Source organism: Loxodonta africana, chromosome 25, assembly GCF_030014295.1.
Source record: "Loxodonta africana isolate mLoxAfr1 chromosome 25, mLoxAfr1.hap2, whole genome shotgun sequence".
In the NCBI taxonomy this organism is placed as follows: domain Eukaryota; kingdom Metazoa; phylum Chordata; class Mammalia; order Proboscidea; family Elephantidae; genus Loxodonta; species Loxodonta africana.
Window position 1 is genome coordinate 19,185,139 of NC_087366.1, and position 18,934 is coordinate 19,204,072.

The 18,934-nt window shown below is 42.8% G+C and overlaps 1 protein-coding gene across 11 annotated transcripts in view; it reads right to left on the bottom strand.

The window, feature by feature from the left end:
* Positions 1-2,677: 2,677 nt before the first annotated feature.
* LAMC2 (laminin subunit gamma 2) overlaps positions 2,678-18,934 on the bottom strand; it is a 79,624-nt gene continuing 63,367 nt past the window's right edge. For all 11 annotated transcript variants that reach the window (XM_064276550.1, XM_064276544.1, XM_064276546.1 and 8 more), the window contains exons 18-25: positions 17,627-17,776; positions 16,958-17,102; positions 11,699-11,848; positions 11,065-11,179; positions 9,529-9,728; positions 7,862-8,020; positions 7,669-7,768; positions 2,678-4,451 (exon numbers count right to left, since the gene is read on the bottom strand). In XM_064276550.1, the coding sequence (XP_064132620.1) occupies positions 4,198-4,451; positions 7,669-7,768; positions 7,862-8,020; positions 9,529-9,728; positions 11,065-11,179; positions 11,699-11,848; positions 16,958-17,102; positions 17,627-17,776 (1,273 nt within the window). In that variant the 3' untranslated portion in view covers positions 2,678-4,197. The remainder of the gene's footprint in view (positions 4,452-7,668; positions 7,769-7,861; positions 8,021-9,528; positions 9,729-11,064; positions 11,180-11,698; positions 11,849-16,957; positions 17,103-17,626; positions 17,777-18,934) is intronic.

Below are 18,934 nucleotides of genomic sequence, written 5' to 3' on the forward strand. Positions count from 1 at the left end.
TTCTCCATTAGACCAAATAATTTAAGGATTAGCTGCTTGGTTGTCAGCTTAATTTTTTAAAAATCACTTTGGTTCTTAGTATGTTTTTGTTTACAATTGAAATTAGCCAGCTTTGTGTGTACGTGTGTGGGTTTGGTGGCACGTCATGATGGTGCACGGTAAGCCTTACATGTTGATTAAACCTAAAAAACCAAACCCATTGCGGTCGAGTCGATCCTGACTCATAGCAACCCTACATGACAGGGTAGAATTGCCCCATAGGGTTTACAAGGAGCACCTGGTGGATTCAAACTGCCAACCTTTTGGATAGCAGCTGAACTCTTAACCACTGTGCCACCAGGGTTTCCATGTATTGATTACTTGTATTTGTTTGCTATTTTGCTCATGGATCCCTGGTGGCATAGTAGTTAAGGCCTATGGCTGCTAACCAAAAGGTCAGCAGTTTGAATTCACCAGTTGCTCCTTGAAAACCCTGTGGGGCAGTTCTGTTCTGTCCTATAGGGTCACTATGAGTCAGAATCGACTTGGTGGCAATGGGTTTGTTTTTGTTTTTGCTCACAAAGCTAAACACTACTTTTTGTTTTTTCCTCTGTCCTGAGAATATACAATGCAGAGCGCCAGTTTGAAATCAGGACTCTGATATAATTTGCTGATTTACATAAACTTATAAATATATATACTAGACACGAAACCTGTGACAGCTGAAACTCAACAGGACCGCCTTGTTTTTCTGGGTCTCACAAGTTTTCTGCCTTTGACAGGGTGTAGTCTAAACCCTTTTCTATCACTCACTTTAATGGAAAATATTTGAGATTTCCTTCTCTGACAGTTTTCTGCGTCACACAGGTTGCAGCTTTCATAGATTTTACTGTACATGTACATGTAATTTCTGCCCTTATAACCCATAAGTAAGCTTCAGATGTTGGAATTTCCTCAGAAGTTCCATGTAGCCAACAGTATAAAGAAAACAGACAGAAAACCTAATCTATGCTTTCGAGGTGGAAAACTGAACCACTGCAAGAACCCATAACATTCCAATGACCATGCAAAACATTAAAAGAAGACATGATAAACATATTCCTCGTCCCTGAGATTTTTTTTTTTTTTTTTTTTTTTTTGAGATTTGGTCCAAACATTGGACATTGCTAAGTATCTTCTTACCTTCTTCTCCAGCTTCCCAAGAGTACTGAAAAGAAACCACATCCTGGAATAAAGTAAGAAATACATCTGCTGTGGAAAAGTTATAGTCTATGTGCAGTTTCATTTCTACCCTTCTCCAAACAGAAATCCCTGTGAATCAAAGTAGATGATGATGTGTGTAATAGTCTACTAACAGCACAATAAATCAGAAAACTCTCAGGAAAAGTACGAGAGTGTTTTCCATTACAAATACTGATGAGAAATCAGAAGGAAATTTCCCTTGACTTAGTGAAGTCAGGTCAACACAGACAACAAGAGGCTAGGTCCTTGGTAGAAAAGAAAAACAAAAACACCAAGCCCGTTGCGGTCGAGTTGATTCCAACTCATGGTGGCCCTATAGGACAGTACAGAACTGCCCCATGGTGTTTCCAACGAGTGGCTAGGGGATTCAAACTGGTGACCTTCTGGTTAGCCATAGCTCTTAACCAGTGCACCACCAGAGCTCCATCCTTTAGACTATCTGCCCCTTCTCTCTTCTTAGGGACAGTGTGTCAGGTCCTCAGAAATGAGGGAATCATTTCTACACCAAGGGAGTCCCATGAGTCACTTTCCATTCCCCATTTCTAGTCAAGGATCATCTCCCATTGTCATGAAAGACATTCTTATGACTTTCCCATTGAAGAATCATTTTACGACCACAACGCCCAGTCTGTTATGAGAGCAAGAAATAAATGTCTCTTGTGTTTGATTGATTGCAAATTTTGGGGTCTATGTAATATAGCAGTTATCCTATTCTAATATATATACTTACCTGGGCACTGGCTGCTAATTGCAGGGGGGATTTGTAGGATGTATGGTTGAGTATGTCAAGATGGGATTTATAAGTACACTTCCACAGAATGCAAAACAAAGTGATCAGACCTGTCAGAATTTTATGGGTCAAGGTGGACAGAAGTGGAATCCTTTCTTCAGCTACTGGGGTAGATGGCCAGTCAGGGTGGCTGTCATTGTTGTGTGCCATCAAGTTGATTTCAACTCATCATGACCCTATAGGACAGAGTAGAACTCCCCATAGGATCTCCTAGGCTGTAATCTTTATGGGAGCACATCACCAGATCTTTTCTCCTGCAGAACCACTGGTGGGTTCAAACCAACGACCTTTTGTTTAGCAGCTAAGCACTTAACCATTGCGCCACCATGGCTCCCAGTCAGGGTTAATGTTTTTTATTAAACGGCATGAAATCATACCACAACTATTGTTCTTACCTTCATTTTATAGCTAATGACAAAGGACAAAAATGTTAATTTTTTCCCCCAACCCAGTTTGGGCTGTCCAGAAATAAATCCTTCTTCATCCTTAGGAGACGGCGCCAGTTAAATCTCATGAGGTGTTCTCCCCAACAGAAAGGACAAAACAAGATGCTCGGGGATAGGAATTGAAGATGTTAACTCTAGGATCCATTGCTGTTTCCATGACACTTTAGTTCCTATAATTTTGGTACCTCTACTTTAAGCTGAGAGTTTAATAAATGAGAAACTGACCACAGGCATCTAACAATCATTCTTTATTTGAAAGCACATCCGTGAAAAATCAAGGAAATGCAGAGGGGAGGCAGCACCAGTCTTCCAGGTGGAGGTGGAAGTGCCTCTGGTTTCTCCAGCAATTCCCACTGGTATTATCATGACTCAACAGTGTGTTGCAATCACTTGTGGAAAGGGGCAGAGTGACCGCTGGAGTACCAAGAAGTATGCACAACCCAGAGCCATCTCAGCTTTGCCAAAACCCAAGTGCCCCCATGGGAGTGTCTTGCAATATATGTTCTTTTGAGAAAAGAGGTTGCAAACCAAGGATTACTGCAATAAACACAGCTTGTGATGAACATGCTTTGTAAGTTTAAATTTATTATTTTTTTTAATGTCTGTCTTCCTCACTAGACAATCAACTCTATAAGGGGCAGAGAGGACGTCATCACTGTACCCCCAGCCCCTAGCACACAATACGTATCAATAAATATTTGTTCGTAAGGATGGATGAATGCATGGATGGATGGAAGGAAGGATGGATGGATACGGATTCTACCCAGCTCAAGTGTGGATAGAACATTCTGTGCCAGGTAGAGATAGAAAGAATAAGGTAAAATACATTGATGTGCATTTTTTTAGTGTTTAAAGAGTGGGATGGAATTAGGGTTAATAAATCTTCTAGATAATTTCACCTTTCAAGGTCCAAGCCACATTTTTCCATCACATTGAAATCCCAAAATAAATGCTTTCCCAGTGTTTGCTTTTTGCTGGTAAAACCCACCAGTGCTGTTTGCTGGTAGGAAATGCTTTAATAAAAATGCAGTCTCTAAGTTGCCATGGCAGCATCAGGAGAAACGATGCCACTCCTGGGCCCAGAAGAACTTGAAGGTGGCAGGGCACCTGATAGCCCTGCTCCAAATGGGCCAGCCTACAGGTCTTCACTGCTTACTTCGTCCAGTTTGGAAGTGGAGTACATGTTTATGTACTGGGCGGTAAGTGGAAGGACCTCTGGTAAACAAGAAGCTTGCACTGGACAGTACAAGACAAAAATATCTTACTGGCCACAGTGTGACTGGATTTCACTCTCTGTTCTGACATTAGGGAGAATTTTATTCCTGGACAAAGTCCAAACAATTTCCTTTGGTCCCATTATTTAATGAATAAGCTGATTATAACCCAGCAGCTCTTGTCCATGATCCAGGACTCACAGTTTATGGCTTTTCTGAAGCAAACATTTGCCCATGTAGCTTGTCCTTCCATCCTGTCTATTCTTTGGGGTCTAGGTCCTTGATCAGTTTCACACCCAATGCTATTTGCCTCATTCCCTAGCGTCAGGAAGCAAATAGTATTGCACTGGTGCACTAACACATGCACCTGGCCAGAGTCTCAGGGATGGGGTCAGGTCCAGTTGACCTGAACATGCCCATTCAACATGTTCAAATGTCCTCATCCCACCCCACCCACATGACCTGGCTCCTGAGCTCTGAAATCTGTGTCCTAAGAACCTAAGTTGAGAAATCTCTATAGCCAGCTTCATTGTTGCTCAAGAACCTGGTTGTTGTAGCAGCCTGGGGGCAGGTTTTCTCTAATGTTCTCCAGGTTCTTCACATCAGCCAGAATCCCATCTATGCTTGTCTCCAGGAAATGGAGGTGGCCCCTCTGCCGATGAGCCCTCTCTTCCAGCTCTGACACCAAGGGCCGCAGTTGACTGTTGATCTGGCCTTTGGCTCGGGAAAGCTTCTGCTCCAATAAGATCAGCCTCTCTTCATCCACGCCTCTAGGCTGGTCTATTTTAGGGAATGAAAAAGCAGATAACATAGAGAAACTGGTCGGGTCTTCTTGAACACATGTGGGTCTTTCTGTACCCTTAACTAATTTCTGTTTCCGCCTGCCCAGAGCAAATGGTATACCGTGCATTTAAAAGGCAGAGTTTAAGTTAGAAATAATATTAAGAATGTTCTGAGACCACTAGCCTAGTTATAGGGGTTGTGAACAGTCCAAAACTCAAAACTCTGAGTTCTACTGTTCAGCAATATGAAGCTTGGATTTCTCCTTTCATGTTAGGGTTGACAGCTCATGCTCTGAAAAGACGAAGGTACAAGGTCATAGGGGCCTGAGTATTGCCCAAGGCGTCTGCCCAGCACAGCTCACCCTTAGGATCAGAGTCAACTCCAAATTATGCTGTCAGAAGCACTCTTAGGAAATATTTTGGTGTTTTTCTACTAGAAGTCCTTTAGAAACTGGCTGGGCTTCAGGGTTTATAAAGGCCAAGGTATGCTTTGCTATTTGGGGATGGATTCCAGCTGTTAGGAAATGCTGTAAGACTTCATTCTGGCCTAAAACAGTGGGAATCTGGCTAGCTTTAGTTTATTTTCAATATGAGCTTAGTCACATTTGTTCAGGTATATTTCACCCATAAAAACCCATTGCCATCAAGCTGATTCCAGCTCGTGGCAACCCTATAGACTATCTAAAACTAATGTGAGCATGAAGAACAGCTGACCAGACCAATTTAGCTCGAATGGGGTTGCGTAGTCCTTGAGCAATTCAAACCCAAGGCCAGACTGCCCCACATATCTGAGCTGCGGTAAAGGTATTTGACAGCATGGGTTTACTAAACCTAGGGCAATGTGTATGGTATTGTTTGTGGGCTCAAGAGGACAAGAAGGATACAACAACACCATAACAAAAATGTGGAGCTAACGGATCTTTTCCTCACCTGGGTGGGAGAAATTCAAGAATTTATCCAAGTGCTATGACACACATAGAAAGTTAAATAAGGTTGGAAACAAAATACCCATGTCCATGGGGAGGCAGCATGAGTTACTAGAAAAGAGCCCAAGTGTTGGAGACAAAGAGACCTCAGTTCAAATCCTGCCTTCACGACTTATTATGTGACCTTGGGGGCATTATTGATTTCTGAGCCTCAGTTTAAACCCATTGCCTTCAAGTCACTTGTGACTCATAGCAACCCTATAGGTCAGAATAGAACTGCTCTATAGGGTTTCCAAGGCTGTAATCTTTATAGAAGCAGACTGCCACCTGTTTTTCCTGTGGAGTGGCTAATGGGTTTGAACTGCCAACTTTTCAGTTAACAGCCAAGCACTTAACCACTGTGCCACCAGGGCTCCCTTCTGAGCCTTGGTTTACTCCTCTGTAAAATAAAATAATAAAACTTACCTCACAGAACTTTTGTAAGGCTTAAGTGACACCACACCACAAAAACACCTGTCAGAGTGTCTGAAACATGTTGTCATTAGCTGCTATGGACACATCAAAAAAAACCCAAACCTGTTACCATCGAATTGATTCCGACTCATAGGGACCCTGCAGGACAGAGTAGAACTGCTTCACAGGGCTTCCAAGAAGTGGTTGGTGGATTTAAATCACAAACCTTTTGGTTAGCAGCCGAGCTCTTAACTACTGGGTCAGCATACCAAAAAAAGAAAAAACATTTTGCCATTGATAGGATTCAATTCCAACTCGTGGCAAACCTATAGGACAGAGTAGAACTGCCCCATAGGATTTCCAAAGAGCAGCTGCTGGATTCAAACTGCTGTCCTTTTGGTTAGCAGCCAAGCTCTTAACCACTGTGCCACCAGGGCTTCCTGGGCCACCATAAGAAATGTTTAATAGGTCCCACCTACTCTCTTCCCCCCACTCTCTCATTTTCTCTTTAAAGGCCCCATTAGTTTCATTACCTTTTTCAGAACACTAGACAATGCTGTTAAAACCTCAAATGGGAAGTTTTTTGCCCTTAGAGGGTATTTTACTCTTTTGGCTCATTGGATCACAAAGCAGACCCATTACTATAACAATGAAGACAATATTGGTCTCTCAGGGCGATCAAGACACTCCACAGAAAAATCAGGTTTTAAAGTCATTGTACCGAATTGGAAAAGTAGAATCAAGACTTTCCCTGAATATTGCTTGAATCTATGACCAAATCCCTAGTTCCATATCTGCTCCAGGTCAAGCTTGATAAATAGGCCAAATGAAGGTTTCATACCAGCTCCACCTAAATCCAAAATTTTAGTTCAAATCAGTTTGCTTTTGGGCAGTCTCGATGGGGATATCTGATTTCCTGCCACACTGTGCCCTCAAACCCTTTTTATCCTAACATTTCACATCATCTCATGGATGTACTGCCTTCCTATTTCCCCTGGGTTATCTATGCAGGCAGCTCAAGTTTCCTCAACCAGTTATATCAAGGTATAACTGTCCTTTGAGAGGGAACAAGGGGTCCCTGGTGTAGCAAACAGTTAACATATTTGGATGCTAACCAAAAGGACAGCAGTTCGAGTTCACCCAGAGGTGGCCTCAGAATAAAGCCCTGGTGTTCTACTTCTGAAAGATCAGCCACTGAAACTCTGAAGCACAGTTCTACCCTGACACACATAGGGTCACCATGAGTCAGAATCAATTCGATGGCAACTGGTAACTGGTAGGTAGGAACAAACAGACTGGAGAACCTTCTTTTGCCTCACTATCTCTACTGCCTTAGACCAGGCTCCCATCACCTGTTTCCTTGATTATTTCGACAGTCTCCTAAGTGGTCCCACCCTGCCTTCTGTCTAATCCCCCTTTAAGCTCTCCTTTACTCGGTTGCCCGACTGATCTCTATGAAATATACAGTGACGCTATTTCTCTGCTTAAAACCATCCACTGGCTTCTCAGGCTCAAGTCAAGACTCTTTAGCAGGGCCCTCAACTTGTTTGGTATCCCCTTTAGCTGTGAAGTACCGTGAACCCACCCCGTTCTTTGACCCATAGTCCTCTATCACCGAGGGCAGTAAGTGTTCAGTGACCCAGCTTAGAGATGGTAAAACAGAGCCCAGAAAGTATAAAGTGATCTGCATCAAGGATCTGAGCCTGAAATAAATCAAATTTCCTGATACTCTTAAGGAAAGTTGAGACTCCCATCCATCAGGGCTAGGTAGAGTGAGTCTTCTGGGGAAAAAGCCCGGGGGGTATGGGGCTGGAAGCTTGTGGATATTCCACGTACCTATTAGGTGTAAGATGCCATCCAATGTGTTGAGCATGTCTTGGATTGCAAATCCAGCATCCTTGGCTCTAGAGTCAACTCTTTGGGCTTCTGCAATCACCTGAGGAAAAATAAGTATAAATCAGCCTTGAAAGGGTGTTTCTCATATTGGCAAGACTAAAGGGACCTCCCATGGAAAGCAGCGGGAACTCACCATCTGCACCGCATCCGTATCCACATCAAACTCCCGCTCCTTCCTTGCCAGCTCTCCTTCCACTTCCCTTGTCTCACTCTTCAGAGTGGCCAGTTCCTTCTCCAGGGCCAAGGCTCCATCTGCTGTCACATTGGCTTCCAAGTTCAGACTCCCTATCTCCTGGGAGAAGAAAAGGAGCCAGGGACGGAAGGAAAGACAAAGGTCAGATACGAAAACATCCCAAAGGCTACTGCAGAAAAAAATACAGCTGCAGCTAGGCCCTGATGGGGTAAATTAGATGAACAATGAGAGAGTCAGACTTGGGGACACACCCTACCCCAGCCTGTGCCTCAAACAAGTTAATTTTGGGCCCTGTCTCTTGAGACTAGGAGGGTCAGCCATGAGACACTGCTTCCCTCTGAGTTCAATACTCACCAAATGGTGAACACAATAGGAGCCATTTGGGAAAACCCAGAAGACAAGAAACTCGGATCATTCTCAGTCATGTTCCTCTGCTGCCAGTCTTTTGAATGACTTTAGTAGGACCCCTGAGACAGTTGGGTTTGAGGTGCAGAGAATGGCCCTACAGCTTTTAGCTTTTGCTTTTTGTAAGGACAAAGCTTATCAATATCTTTATCAATATACTATAACTAAGCATCAAATTGCAGAAGTCTTGATGCTAGAAGCTGTACGAAGACGCACGTGAAATTGATCTCTACCTTCAAGGGACTTAGAATTCAAAAAAATTTTTTTGGCTTGATACTTTTTTAATTTTATGATGTTCTTACACTAAACATGTGTAATAAAAGTAAATAAAATACTCTGATAATTATAGCATAAGATCAAAATGTGAAGAAATTCATCTTAAAAATTTTGTATTGCTTTTGCAAGTGACCAGTGGTCCATGAATGAGGCCAAACAGTCCAGGTATCAAGAGTTCCCTCTGGAATTTTTCTATAGAGTTGCATAAACTTTCTAGAATTCATGCTTAAATAGGCACTAAGAAGCTCTCTTCCGGCTGGCAAGCGTTTACCACATGTGTTGTATTACTTGTCTGTCTCCCGCCATTACAATGAATGCTCTTTGAGGAGGGGCACTAGGTCTCTCTCATCTCCAGATCCCCAACACCAAGCACAGTGCTGGCATATAGTACAAGGAAAGAGAAAAAAAGAATAAGTAAGTGGAGTTTAGACGCAGGACGTGGACCGGAACAAGGAACCTAGAACTCCACAATTTCATAAGCTGGGATCAAACCACTGAAATAGTCTATATAGAAAAAAAATCTTGAATGGTTCCTCTTATGATGCCCAACAACAACAACAACAACAAAAAACCCAAACCTGTTGCCATCTCATAGCAACCCTATAGGACAGAGTAGAACTGCCCCATAGGGCTTCCACAGAGCGGCTAGTGGATTTGAACTACCAACATTTGGTTAGCAGCCTAACACTTAAACACTGTGCCACCAGGACTCCGTTGTCCAACAAGGGGAGCTGAAAACATCAGGCTTTATCATGCAGTCAGTTACAGCCTTAGGAATCAGCAGAAAGCCAGACATGTGGATTTGGGACTGCCCTGGACCATGACAGGACTCTGATCAATAGGAACCAAAATGAACCCAATGCTCTCTCTTCTTCCACAGCACCCTCGTGCGGGGCCTGCCAGCGGGCATCTTGATTTTGCTTTACCTGTTCAATCCCATCGGCGATCTCCAGAGCCTCACTTGCTGCATTCCTTGCCCTCTGGGCGTCGGCAGCAGCACCACCCAGGGCCGCTTCTGCTTGCTTGGTCTTGTCACTGGCATCTGCAACCTTCTGGCTAATGAAGGAGAGTCTCTTCATAGCCTCTTCAGCTTCTGCTTTCCTGTCTCCAACCTGCAGGTCAAACTCTGAAATGAAGAAAACATTGCCCTGAATATGAAAAATAACCTACAAATGGGTGAAAAGGGGCTGAGAAGCTACATTATCACTGCTTGGGGGCAAGGATGTAGGGAGGGTAATGAGTGCCCAGGGGCAATCTCTAAGTTGTGCCCCCCCACTTGAGTGCTCAGGGACGATCTCTAAATTGCTCCCTCCCTCCCCCCACAAATTCAAAATGAATAGACCTTGATACTGGCAGGCGTCAGCAGAAACACCTTCCCGCCTCTGGTCCAGCTGCCTAAGTCAGGTGCCTTTCATATTTGTAGTGCCTCTGAATGTCATTCCATGCCTCATCTGGCACCCTCCTGGACTTGGGCCTGGGGGCAAGTACCCCTCTCTGCCTTCCCCCTCTCCCTTGCTATGCTTCTGCTCCAGGAATAAGGGTAGGAGAAGTCGTGGCTGGAATTTCTCTTTCCTGTCCAGGAGAATGCATCTTAAAGGAAGCATTCACAGGGCCATATTTAGTTCTTTGCTTAGAGAAACTGCCCTGGGTCCCCAACACTGCAAACATATTAAGACCCCAAAAGAGAATCAGAAGTAGGCAGAATCTTCAAAGCCCAAAATTTCAAACCAAAGCTTTAAGCCTTCAGTTGCCAATGACAATATTTGGGAATTGGTTAGAATGGATAGAGAAGTACTTTCTGTGAAAAAAATCCCAAGAGTTTAGAAATGTTTCTCTTTTATTCTTTAGTGAAGAAGCATGAAACTTTAACCATATCCCTGCATGACACAAACTCAAATCTCCTGAGACCCAGATGCTGCGACAAAACTTGCTCCACCATCAGCACGAAGCAGCCATATTGGTTCTGTATTAGGCACAATCACGCTACAAAACACCAGGGAAAGTGTCTGTACAGGCATGATATTTTGGGTCTGTGAGGGACCTTAAAGATCACTTAGTTCAACATTTTCCCTTTAAAGCTTATAAATTAGGGTCCAGAAAGGCTATGATCTGGCTATGGTCACACAACTAGCTCAGCCCAGTCATGTGACCTTGCAGAGACCAGAACCCAAGCCTTCTCAAATCTAGTTCAATTCTCTTTCCACTATATCAAATATGAATGAGCTTTTTCTCTTTAGCAATATATTTATTACATATCTAGTAATATTCCAGTGTACCTACCATTTAGGGAGATACAAGAGGATTCAAAAAAAATTTTTTTCTCTTTAGCAATATATTTATTACACATCTAGTAATATTCCAATGTACCTACCATTTAGGGAGATACAAGAGGATTCAAAATAAATGAAAGTCATGGTTGGACCTCTAAAATACTCAGGTGACCTGAACCATGACACACGCACCTCTGAGATTCTTTAAGATGTTCTCAACTTCGTAAAAAGTTTCATTGCCCATACTTAGTGCTTCTTGGGCTCTACTTTTAGCAAGGTTGGCACGAGAGAGCAGCTGATCTGATTTCTGTAAATAGGCAGAGAGAACAAGATTAGCGTAAACGTAACCTCCACTGAGAAATGCATTCCTGCTAGCAAAATCACCCCAACATTTTTCTCTTCATGACAACAGAGTGCTGTGATTCTCCGCAGAGTCAGTGGGCACTGTAGCAAGCCCCTCGACAATCTGGCACAGAGCAAACTTTATAATCCAATGACATATTCCACAGAGAGAACAGGTCAAACTCTAGTCCATTGTCAGGGACATGAGAAGTCTTGCAAAACATAATTTTAAACTCCAGATATTTCCTGGAGCAGAGCTAGTAGACAGAACTCTGACCAAAATAGGTCCTAGGAGGGCTGGATCCTACGCCTCAGTTTGAGAGCTGACTCATGGGGTGGAGCTGAGCTGATTACATCAAGGTCTCTGGGTCTCAGTTACTCCCTCTGTAAGCAGAGAGCGTTCAATGGTTCCTCTTGCCATATTTATTCACATGGTAGGCATTCAATACATGTTTGCAGAGTGAACAAATTAACAAAAGAATACCTGTCTCCCATTCTTCCCATTCTGCAGGAGCAGCTGAGTTTCTTCTTCCCAGTTTCCCAGATTTCTTTGTACACGCTTGAACTCATCCATATGCCTGGTCACCAGGCTGGAGAGAGAATCAGCTTTTTGTCTAATCTTCTTTGCTTCTACCTGAGAGCCCAAAGAAATAAATGAGTCTGACTTTCTGTTCACCAGTTGCCACACCAGCCTTCTTAAAATCTAGCATCACTGTTGGCAAACAGCAGCAGCCTTAAGAAGCTACAAGACAGTCACCAGCCATCCAGGCCCAAAGCCTAACAGAAATGAGGCAATGTGACCCATGACAGTCAGGCAGCAGGTCCCCCAACAGTCAAACAGTCTTTGTTCTGTATTTTTTTTTTGGGGGGGGGGTGGAGGGTTCAAAAATATTATGTGTTAGTTTATATATTTATAGGAACCTCTTTTTTTTTTTATATTTGTAGGAATTGTTGTGAATGCTTTTTGCTATAGAGAGAAAGCTGAATATTCTTAACTCAGCAAATTTTCAAGAGTCCAGGGTGGGGGGCGGGGGTACAAACAGTTAACACACTCAGCTGCTAACAGAAAGTGTGGAGATTTGAGTCCACGTAGAGGCATCATGAAAGAAAAGGCCTGGCTATCTACTTCAGAAAAATCAGCCACTGAAAACCCTATGGAACGCAGTTCTACTTTGAAATACATAGGGTTGCCATGAGTCAGAGTCAACTCTCTGGCAACTGGTTTGGTTTTGGTGTTTAGTAAGTCTGGCACAGTTAAGGGAATGAATAGGTAGAAACAATGTAAAACTTTTCCAAAGCAAAAAGTCTTCTGAATAGAATGACTTTTGACATCTATCATTGTCTTAGTTATCTTTTGTTGTTGTTAGGTGCCATCAAGTCAGTTCCTACTCATAGTGACCCTATGTACAACAGAACAAAACACTGCCCAGTCCTGCACCATCCTCACCCTCGTTTTTATGCTTAAGCCCATTGTTGCAGCCATTGCGTCAATACATCTCATTAAGGGTCTTCCTCTTTTTCACTGACCCTCTAATTTACCAAGCATGATGTCCTTCTTCAGGGACTAATCCCATCAGACAACACTTCCAAAGTACGTGAGACGTAGTCTCGCCATCCTTGCTTCTAAGGAGCATTCTGGTTGCACTTCTTCCAAGACAGATTTGTTCGTTCTTTTGGCAGTCCGCGGTATATTCAATGTTCTTCTCCAACACCACAATTCAAAGGTGTCAATTCTTCTTCAGTCTTCTTTACTCATTGTCCAGCTTTCACCTGCATAGAAGGTGATTGAAAACACCATGGCTTGGGTCAGGTGCGCCTTAGTCTTCAAGATGATATCTTTGCTTTTCAACACTTTAAAGAGGTCTTTTGCAGCAGATTTGTCCAATGAGATGGGTCTTTTGATTTCTTGACTGCTGTTTCCAAGGGTGTTGATTGTGGATCCAAGTAAAATGAAATCCTTGACAACTTTAATCTTTTCTGCATTTATCACGATGTTGCTTATTGGTCCAGTTGTGAGGATTTTTGTTTTCTTTATGTTGAGGTGTAACCCGTACTGAAGGTTGTGGTCTTTGATCTTCAACAGTAAGTACTTCAAGTTCTCTTCACTTTCAGTATGCAAAGTTGTGTCATCTGCATACCACAGGTTGTTAATGAGTCTTCCTCCAATCCTGAGGCCCTGTTCTCCTTCATATAGTCCAACTTCCCAGATTATTTACTCAGAATACAGACCGAATAGGTATGGTGAAAGAACACACACCTTTCCTGACTTTAAACCACCCAGTATCCCCTCGTTCTGTTTCAACGACTGCCTCTTGATCTGTGTACAGGTTCCTCATGAGCACAATTAAGTGTTCTGAAATTTCCATGTTTCACAATTTTATCCATAATTTGTTATGATCAACACAATTGAATGCCTTTGCATCGTCAATAAAACACAGGTAAACATCTTTCTGGTATTCTCTGCTTTCAGCCAGGATCCATCTGGCATCAGTAATGCTATCCCTGGTTCTGCATCCTCTTCTGAATCCAGCTTGAATTTCTGGCAGGTCCCTGTTGATATACTGCTGCAGTTGCTTTTGAATGATCTTTAGCAAATTTTACTTGCATGTGATTATTAACGGTATTGTTCGATAATTTCCACATTCAGTGGGATCATCTTTGTTGGGAATAGGCATAAATATGGATCTCTTCCAGTCAATTGGCCAGGTAGCTGTCTTCCAAACTTCTTGGCATAGATGAGTGAGTACTCCCAGTGCTGCATCCGTTTACTGAAGCATCTCAACTGGCATTCCATCAATTCCTGGAGCCTTGTTTTTCACCAATGTCTTCAGTGCAGCTTGAAGTTCTTCCTTCAGTACCAATGATTCCTGCTTATATGGTACCTCCTGAAATGGTTGAACATCGACCAATTCTTTTTGATGTATTGACTCTGTGTATTCCTTCCATCTTCTTTTAATGCTTCCTGCGTCATTTAATATTTTCCCCACGGAATCCTTCACTACTGCAACTCGAGGCTTGAATTTTTTCTTCAGTTCTTTCAGTGTGAGAAATGCCAAGCATGTTCTTCTCTTTTGGTTTTCCATCTCTAGGTCTTTGCACTTACTGTAATACTTTATCTTCTCAAGCTGCCCTTTGAAATCTTCTGTTCGACTCTTTTACTTCATCATTTCTTCCTTTTGTTTTATCTACTCTACATTCAATAGCGACTTTCAGAGTGTCTTCTGACATCCATTTTGTTCTTTTCTTTCTTTCGCATCTTTTTAATGACCTCTTGACTTCTTCATGTGTGATGTCCTTGATGTCATTCCACAACTCATCTCATCTTTGGTCTTTAGTGTTCAACGCATCAAATCTATTCTTGAAATGGCCTCTAAATTCAGGTGGGATATACTTAAGTTCATACTTTGGCTCTTGTCGACTCGCTTGAATTTTCTTCTGTTTCAACTTGAACTTGCATATGAGCAATTGATGGTCTGTTCAGCAATCGGCCCCTCACCTTGTTCTGACTGATGATATTGAGCTTTTCCATCATCTCTTCCCACGGATGTAGTCAATTTGATTCCTGTGTATTCCATCCAGCAAGGTCCATGTGTAGTTGCCTCTATGGTGGTAAAAAAAAAAAGGTATTCGCAGTGCAGAAGTCGTTGGTCTTGCAAAACTTTATCATGTGATCTCCAGCATCATTTCTATTACCAAGGCCATATTTTCAAACTCCAATCCTCCTTCCTTGTTTCCAACTTTTGCATTCCAATCTCCAGTAATTATTAATGCATCCTGATTGCATGTTTGATCAATTTCAGACTGCAGAAGTTGGTAAAAAGCTTCATTTTCTTCATCTTTCACCTTAGTGGTTCATGCGTAAATTTGAATAATAGTTGTATTAACTGGTCTTCCTTATAGGCATAGGGATATTATCCTATCACTGACAGCGTTGTAATTCAGGATAGATCTTGAAATGTTCTTTTTTAAGATGAATGCAACACCATTCCTCTTCAAGTTGTCATTCCCAGCATAGCAGACCCTATGATTGTCCGATTCAAAATGGCCAATACCAGTCCATTTCAACTCACTAATGCCTAGGATATCAATGTTTATGCATTCCATTTCCTTTTTGACTACTTCCAATTTTCCTAGATTCATACTTCATATATTCTAGGTTCTGATTATTAATGGGCATTTGCAGCTCTTTCTTCTCATTTTGAGTCTTGCCACATCACCAAATGAAGGTCCCGAAAGCTTGACTCCATCCATCATTAAGGCCGGCTCTACTTTGAGGGGGCAGCTCTTGCCCAGTTGTCTTCTGAGTGCCTTCCAACCTGTGTGGCTTATCTTCTGGCACTGTATCAAACAATGTTCTGCTGTTATTCATAAGGTTTTCACTGGCTAGATCTTTTCAGAATTAGACTGTCAGATCTTTCTCCCTAGTCTGCTGGTATTTGAATACTGGTGGCATAACTTCCAGCATCACAGCAATACACAAGCCCCCACAGTATGACAAACTGAAAGACACATGGGGGATTATGAATAGCTTAGTTATCTAGTGCTGTTATAACAGAAACACCACAAGTGGATGGCTTTAACAAACAAATTTATTTTCTCACGGTTTAGGAGGCTGTTGTTTTGTCATCGTTAAGTGCCTTTGAATTGGTTCCAACTCATAGTGACCCTATGTGCAACAGAATGAAACACTGCCAGGTCCTGTGCCATCCTCACAGTCATTGCTATATTTGAGCCCATTGTTGTAGCCACTGTCAATCCATTTCATTGCGGGTCTTCCTCTTTTTCGCTGACCCTCTACTTTACCAAGCATGTTGTCCTTCTCCAGAGACTGGTCCTGCCTGATAACATGTCCAATGTATGTGAGATGAAGTCTTGCCCTCCTCCCTTTCAAGGAGCACTCTGGCTGTACTTCTTCTAAGACAGACCTGTTCGTTCTTCTGGCTGTCCATGGTATATTCAATATCATTCCCCAACACCATATTTCTAAGGCATCAATTCTTCTTTGGTCTTCCTTACTAATTGTCTAGCTTTCACATGTATAGGATGTGACTGAAAATATCATGGCTTTGGGTCATTAGGAGGCTAGAAACCCGAATTCAGGGTGCCGGCTCTAGAGTAAGGCTTTCTCTCTCTGTGGTCTCTGGAGGAAGGCCCTTATCTCTTCTGAGCTTCTGTTCCTGGGCGATCTTCATGTGGTTTGTCATCTCTCTTCACCCATCTTTGCTTGCTTCTCCATGCCTAATCTGATCTGAAAAGGGATTGGCTTAAAACACACCTACACTGACACGGCTTCTTAACATAACAAAGAAAAATCATTCCCAAATGGGATTATGACCCCAGGTCTATGGGTTAGGATTTACAACACGCATTTTGGGGTGACACAATTCAATCCATAACAATCATCAAAGGTTTGTGTAAACAGGTGTGCTATAGGAAGTACCCAAGTATAAACATCAAACTATAATTTCCTACAGGTTTCAACAGCCTCTGGAACTAGGGAAGAGATATAAAAATTTTAACAACTAATAGGTTCAGAATGGGCCAAGGCCTTTTCAGAGACAAGGATTGGGGTTTAAGAACGAGGACATGGGTAACGAGAAGGATAAATACTCTCCCTAATGTGAAGCAAGAATGGTCAACTTGTGGGAAAAAGCTGGATGGCTGAATGATATGGAATCCCCCAGAGAAGAAAACATTTATGGCTATTTTTCTGATAACAAACACATAGGCTAGAGGCCCTCACCTGAAAGGACTGTTCATTGACACCCTGAAGCTGAGACACTGAGTCGAGAAGGCGGAGACTATGCTGATAAGACCTCTCTGCTTCAATGTCGGTTTGAGTGGCCTCCCTCATTAACTGCTGGGCCAGGGACTTGGTTTTTTCTAATCTGCAAGGAAAAAAATAAGAGGACTTTGAGAATTCACTGTTCTTAGAAAAGCAAAGATCTATCCTCTTGTTTAAAAGTATGTAGTTGGACTTATGCAGAAGAGCCAAACAAGGTTATGTGTTAGATATGAGTTTCTCTCTACAATCTAAACATAAGTCTTATAGTTTATACAGGTTGGGTCAGAAGAATTGAACCCAATTATCCCAATTCTTGATAATATGTTATTTTTATATTCCCCACACCATCAGATGGGTTTAATCACACCCTTTAAACACCATAGAGGGTGACTATGTCCTCAGGCATTGAGATCTCCCAGACAAAATACAAACTTTACTCAGATGAATCTAACTTTTCTTCTTCCAGCCTTAAAGATACCTACATTCTCTCAAGCTAATACTCTTATTCTCTTGTTCCTCTTCTCACTAATATTTTTTAAGAAACATGGTGTCCCTCAAGTATGGTTTGCAGCAGATCTTGGGAAATTCCGATGTTGCTGGTCCGCATGAGAACTGGTTGATACATACTTTCCCACAAGCCCTTGCACCACAGAGCTGTCCAGGCTGCTGCTTCCTCCTCCTTCGCTGACAGCCTTGCGCACCAGTGATAGCGCTTGTTTGGAAAGCTCCTCTGTTTCCCTTGCCAGTTGCTCCATATTACTGGCTGACTCAACATGACTGAAATGATTTTAAAAAAGAGAATTAGAGTTTTAATAACAAAGAGCTTCCTTCAGATTTTTCATTTAAATGAAGGGAGAGGAGTAATGAAACTGGTTTGGCTATAAAAGAATTGACCCAGAACAGATGGATCCCAATGGGGCAGTTCTACTCTATCCTATAGGGTTGCTATGAGTCAGAATCAACTCAATGGCAACAGGTTTGGTTTTGGTCTAGATGGATCCTGGGTAGCGCTTGGCTGCTAACCTAGAGGCTCGTGGTTCAAGTACACCCAGAGGCATCTCTGAAGAAAGGACTGGTGATCTGCTTCCAAAAAGCAGCCATTGAAATCTTATGGAGCGCAGTTTTACTCTGACACACATGGGGTCGTCATGAGTCAGACAGCAACTGATAGATGGAATTACAGGAACTATTAAGAAGCAGGTGTTCTGGAGAGTTAGCCTCATGTCATAGACCATGTGATGATTTTTTCTGTCTATGGCATAATCAGTGGAAGCCCAGCGGAGGGGAGTGGAGATGAGTGGGAGCATGGGAGCAATCTCAAGATGATAAAACATTGCATCAGTAAGTTCTTTTCTGCAGGAGGAAAGCCCTAGGGTGTATTTCATCCAGCATCCAACGCCCTGCCCGCTTTCACTGCAACTGTAAATTAGGGCCACCACAAGGGGGATAAAACCCGGAAACCCCAGACGCTTTTGTCCCCCTAGGTCTACCCATAAAAGACCCAGGCCTAGAAAGCTATGAAAACAAGCTCAGGAGATAGTTCAGGCTGCAAAAATACCAGCCAGCCCCCTTCAGCTGACTGAATTCCAAGAGGGATTAACTGAGCGTGCCACGCCGCTGAGCACTCCTGCTATGAGCAAACCTCTTAACCACGGCAGGATTTATAGTCAGAGGCAAGGATGAATGTTGGGAGCTGCTGTGTTCATAGGTTGTCCTTGAGGTCCTGTGGAGCCGGTTTTCAGGAAGAAGGTGCCCTTCTGCAGACTTGGCCCCCACAGGCTAGCAAACAACTCGTTGCTACTTGTTCCCAGGCTCCAGGTGGGAGCCTGGGAGTCCCTGAAGCTGCAAAGCATTCTTTTCCAAGGGCTGATTCATTTCACGTGGCCCAAGGAATCACATCTGACATAGACCAAAGCCATATTGTGAGTCATAGAG